Source organism: Nicotiana sylvestris, chromosome 4 (genome assembly GCF_000393655.2).
Source record: "Nicotiana sylvestris chromosome 4, ASM39365v2, whole genome shotgun sequence".
Taxonomy (NCBI): domain Eukaryota; kingdom Viridiplantae; phylum Streptophyta; class Magnoliopsida; order Solanales; family Solanaceae; genus Nicotiana; species Nicotiana sylvestris.
In genome coordinates this window covers 11106678-11112391 of record NC_091060.1, presented here as the reverse complement: position 1 = coordinate 11112391, position 5714 = coordinate 11106678, and the positions used below count along the sequence as shown (strand labels likewise).

General features: G+C 30.0%; 1 protein-coding gene across 1 annotated transcript; it reads right to left on the bottom strand.

Moving 5' to 3' along the window:
* Nucleotides 1-257: 257 nt before the first annotated feature.
* On the bottom strand, nucleotides 258-3344 carry LOC104236085 (glycerol-3-phosphate acyltransferase 5-like). The gene is made up of 3 exons (XM_009789949.2): nucleotides 2638-3344; nucleotides 1285-1965; nucleotides 258-643 (listed from the first exon to the last, which is right to left on the bottom strand). The coding sequence occupies exons 1-3, from the start codon at nucleotides 3190-3192 to the stop codon at nucleotides 386-388; spliced, it is 1494 nt and encodes a 497-aa protein (XP_009788251.1). The 5' UTR covers nucleotides 3193-3344; the 3' UTR covers nucleotides 258-385.
* Between the last annotated feature and the right edge of the window lie 2370 nt (nucleotides 3345-5714).

Sequence of the window (5714 nt, the reverse complement as noted above, 5' to 3'; positions counted from 1 at the left end):
AAATTTAACGAGTTCCGACTTTTTTCATTAAGCCTGTTATTTTGAAATTATATGTCAACAACAACAATTTTGTGTTGAATAGTATTTTTTTTTTATCGAGAATCAGTCTGAATAAATAGAGAAATCAGATTTGGACAGTTGAATAAATACAGTAAATAAGAGAAAAAATCTAGTTCCACAGAAAAAAAAAAGAAAAAAGAATAAACTTTTTCTTAATCACTGAATAGCTCTAACAATTTATTTAATGAAACAAGATATAAAACAAAGAATGCTTTCTCAGTTTTTTTTTTCTTTCTGTGTAATTTATACAATGATAGGATAAAAACAAATTATATAGTATGTGAAACGTATCACTAAAAAAAAAACTCAAAAACTTTTACTTGTTTCAGTGAATAAAAGGATTGAAAGTGCCCACCACTTGCTTAAACGTGTTCATTAAACTTTTAACCCCATTTGTCCCATAATTTTGTGAAACTATTCCATCATTTCCAGCAAGAACCCTATATTTGTCCTTTCTCGTAAAGTTTGTACACTCAAACCCTAATGTTGTAGCCAATATCCTCTGAACATAATTTGCAACATCATGTGGACTTTTCCCAGATGAACACGTGGCTTCAACTGGTAGCTGATTCAAGAATGTTACCTGTAGAAAAAATATAAATGAAGAAGATAAATAAAATTAAGCTAGTGTTTGGACATAGATTTAATTAAAACTTGAAAAAAAAAATTGAAGTTATATTGAAAAATAATTTTTGGAAGTTGAAGTAGTGTTTGGACATATATTTTATATGGAAAAAAATGAAGTATTGTGAGGAGAATTGTTTTCTTCGGAAAACTAATCATATTATATTCCATAAACAAATAATGTTTTAAAAAAATTATAAAAAAATAGCCAAAATCTATGGTCAGACGGAAGTTTAAGTCCTGAAACATTACGCTTTCGTAAAAACAATGTATATTTGTTTCCTTTCCTTTGTAAGATTACTATGGGATTGAATATCAAAATAGCTTTACTGAATATGACAAGCTTTTTGAATTTCATTTCTACTCTAAGTAAATAATGAAAAAATAATGGTTAGAAAAGCAAGAAATATTTCTAGATTTCTAAGTTCAGAATTTTGAGAAGATGGAAAGAGTTTTTGAAGAAGACAAGTTTGGGAAATTGTTTTCCTGCAAAGTAAAAATAATTAATAGTGAAGAAAAATCAACTTAAGACACAATTTTTCATTTAAAAAGTATTTTATTTATTGGTTAAATTTTTTTTTAAAAAAATTGTAACATTACCTCATACACTGGCCTAGGGTTCATGAAGAAGAAAATTGGGTCCATTGCTTTCCATCCCCTAGCCGTTGTTGCATGAAAAAACCCTACTCTATAATTCATAGCCACTGGCACAATCCGATCGGTTAATTCTGCAAAAAGTGCACTAAACCTTAATAAAAATGGTTCCCTACATGTTGTTCCTTCAGGGCAAACAACCAAATCTCCTTTCTCAAGTTGCCGTTTGATTTTTTGTGCGTCTACTTCTCGAATTCTTGTCAATCGGACGGTCGGTATCGGCGATAAAATCTCCGATAATCGGGAGATCGAGTACGTTACAGCCGGAATTTTACGTTGAAGTACAGTGGATAGAACCACTGGATCCAGTAGGGTTCGGTGAGTGCACACAAAGAGCACGCCCGAGTTAGTGGTGGTGGCTAGTGGTGGTGGTTTGCCCTTGACAATGACTTTACCACCAAATAATGGAGCTACATATGGTATGAGGGATAATGGAAGCATTAACCCTACTATAATACGTATTGTTGCTATTATTATACCAAATGGAAGCCATAAAAGGATTAAAAGAGATGTAGATGGTGTTGGACGTTTGACTAAACGACCATCATGGAAAATTACTGGTAATGGCTTGATCATAAGTTGGTGATCTTGATTTTTGCTCCTCATAAATGGTGGATTTAATTGTTCCTGCAGTTTCAATTGACATTTGTAACAAAATTATATTTCAAGAATCTCATGTCAATGTCATAAAAAAAAAATCTATACATCTAGTTCTTTCTTGTATTATTATGTGATAAAATCGCATAAAATATCTCTTTCATTTTCAGTGGTCCCAAAGTTAGAATTCAAACAAAAAAAAACTATATATAAGGATATAACTGACAATAATACTGCTAAAATACATGACGGATTTGATTGTTTTTGCAGTTTCAATTGACATTTGTAACAAAATTTTATTTCAAGAATCTCATATCAATGTTAAAAAAAAAATCTATACATCTAGTTCTTTCTTGTATGATTATGTGACGAAATCTCATCAAATAGCTCTTTCATTTTCAGTGGTCGTACAGTTAGAATTCAAACTAATATAAATAGAAGGATTTAAGTTATAAATATTGATAACAATAATACTATTTAAAAAACTTTAAATTTTAAATAAATGTTTTTCAAAGAATTTAGCTACCTTACAAGAGAAACAAATCTATCTAGTGCCTAGCTTCTTATACAATTATATACCGAAATTTCATCAAATAGCTCTTTCATATTGATCCATAGTTAGAATTCAAGCAAACGATAGAAGTCAAAAGAAAAATTTATATTATATATACTGACAGCGTAAAAGAACTTTATCTCACGTACCTTGCAAAGAGAAAGAAATGAAGAAGAACCAGCTGATTGAGGCATTCCAAGGCCTAAGCTAGGTTGTTCACCACCAAATAATTCATCAACTATTTCCTTAATCAAATCAAAATCATCCTTAATAAATCCAGTAGATAAACCAGATTTATTAACAACTAATTCACTCCCAATAACATAATCAGCTTTCAAATGCTCTTTCACAAATCTCTCAACCATAATTCTTGGAATTTTTGACACCACAATTCTCTTATCAAAAGAGCTAAAAATACTCCAAGAATCCATATTAATATCATCAAAATAAAACTTAGGTAAAACAGCTCTAGCCACAGCTTCAATTTCAGATATTTTTACACCTGCAGTAGCTACAAATATCATCAACTTTAACCCTTTATTTCTTTTACCACAAATTTCAAGAACCCTAATTACTGGCCATAACATAAGTAAAATAGCAAATCTTATAAGACCAGAAGCTTCAAATGCAACTAACATGAAATAACTAAAGGGGTCTGGATTTTTCAAAAGAATTCCTTCAAACTCAGAAATAATTGACTCCATTTTTGGTGGGGTTTTTTTTTACAGATAATTTTTGTTAGAATTTGAAAAGATAATTGAAGGGTTTTAAGGAGACTAAGGTTTGTAAGATGAAGGTAGATTTGACTGTGTTCTAAGGAAAGAATGAGATTGTTTATCTGTTTACAACTACCGACTTAATTATGGACGTGTATTTATATATATTTCAGAGTGGAGTCTTATTTGCATGTTTTCTTGCGGTGGATATATCTGCATGAAATAAATGCAATAAAGAATATTCGCCATGTGGACGTGCAAATTGCTTGGTTACTTAACTCAATCAACTTACGTTGGCGTTTGGACATACGAATTGTAAAATTCCAAAAAAAAAAAAGTGAAAATTTTGTTTTCACGTGAAAATGATATTCGAAAATTAGAGTTGTGTTTGGACATGAATATAATTTTAGGTTTTTTTGAAGTTTTGTGAGTGATATGAGGAAAAATTTTGGAAAATAAGTTTTTGAAGATTTTCAAATTTTCGATTGGGATACTTCGAATAAACTTGAGTACATATAGCACCAGTCCATCAATAGCAGCATCCCTTCCTCTTGCACTTTTCCAAAATTTATCAGTGAAAATTGAAAATTTTATGGTCAAATACTGTTTTCGAAGAAAAATAGAAAAATTCCTATGTCCAAACGAGCTCTTATTCTACTTTTACATTTTCCTACCATTTAAAAAGATTTTGAGTTATATATATTAATTATATTTAAGTGGAAAAAATTTACATGATCAGTATAGTTGAGAGCCCGTTTGGCCATGAATTTTTTTTTTTTTTTACTTTTTTTCAAAATCAGTGTTTGGCCATAAAATTTTCAATTTTCACTTGAAGATGAATTTTGAAATTTTTCAAAAATTTAAAAAACTTCAAAAAGTTATTTTTCAAAATTTTCACTCAAATCACTGACAAAAATTCAAAAACAACCCAAAAATAAATTCATGTCCAAACACAATTCTGATTTTCAAATATCGGATTTTTTTAAAAATATTTTTTCGAATTTTTATAATTCTTATGTCCAAACGCCCACTAAACCTATTATAATATACGTTGTCTCTAGGGCGGATCTATTGTGTTTGTTTTTGGGTTTATGTGACTTTTTGTTTAGATTTTATATATATACTAAAAATTCTATTATTAATATATACAAATTAATATCTAAGTGTAAACTTAATTATTATGGTAATATTAATTTGATATTGTTTTAGAAACTCATAAACTTCAAAATCAACATCAAATGACTATGACCTTGGAGGACATGTCTCTATGTCGTCAATTGTACGTTGTTTCATCGAAGGCGAACGTAATAAATGATTTTATGAAGTTGAACTGAATTCAATATTTTTTATGTGGAATATTTTTACATATTTTAATGTGTCAAAATAATAATTAATTAAGGTTAATTTAGTAAATATATTTTTTTCAAAGAGTTCATATTTACTTAACTGATTTTGACCGAAAGGAGTAATATAAAGTAGGGGTGGGCATCAGTCGGTTCGGTTCGGTTATGAATATTATCGGTTTAGCATATCGGTTTACAAATTTAATAAACCGATAAGATATCAGTTATCGGTTATCGATCATTATCGGTTCGGTTATTGGTTTACCCGATAAGATAACTCAATCTAGAGTTAAGCAAAAAAGAGAAGACAATTCACTGGAGTTGTCAAAGCTCAGCGTACTGTACAAAAGAATAATGTTCAAAATATACCCAAAACTGATGAAGATTGTCGATTGAGAATTGATAAGTGCGAAGAGAAATTGGTAGTTGTTATAGGCTGCACAACGTGAGCTCACAAAATTAAGAAACGAAAATAAAAAAATAAAGAATCATTAACTGTCAAAAATACCAATATGAAGATGAATTTTTGTTATAGAAATTAAAAGCATAATGTATAAGACTAAAGACTTACGCTAGGAGTAACTAGTAAGGTCTATGAAGAATGAAAATGAAACAGCTGAAGAGTGCGGCTGAGAAAGAATAGGAGAGAATGAACTGAAGCCCTAACATATGTATATACTTGAGGGTAAAGTCATAATTTTATTAGTTTTTATTGGGTTATCGGTTTACCCATTAATAAAATTGGCAACCCGAGGCCTGAACCGATAATCCACTAGTGAAAAATTCTAAACCATTACCGAATCGTTAACCCAATAACCTGATACCGATAACCCAATAAACAATTAACGATTTGGATTATCGATCTTACCCAATATATGCTCAGCCCTAACATAAAGGGATAAAATATTTCAGCTGGACCATAACTTGGCAACTAGCCGATGGCGACTTAGTCATGGGAATAATTAATTCCCAAGTTTGAAATGGTCTACTCGGAGGGGGTTTTCAACTCTAATTTGAGATGCACCATTGTTTTTTCCACAAATTGAAAACGATCGAAAATTGGTCAGTTTTTATTCAATTCTGATCGATTTCGGTCGATTTTTTTGGACGTTTTTGGATAGTTTTTTTAATAGTGTCTACGCATTTTTATTGTTCGGATTATAACTT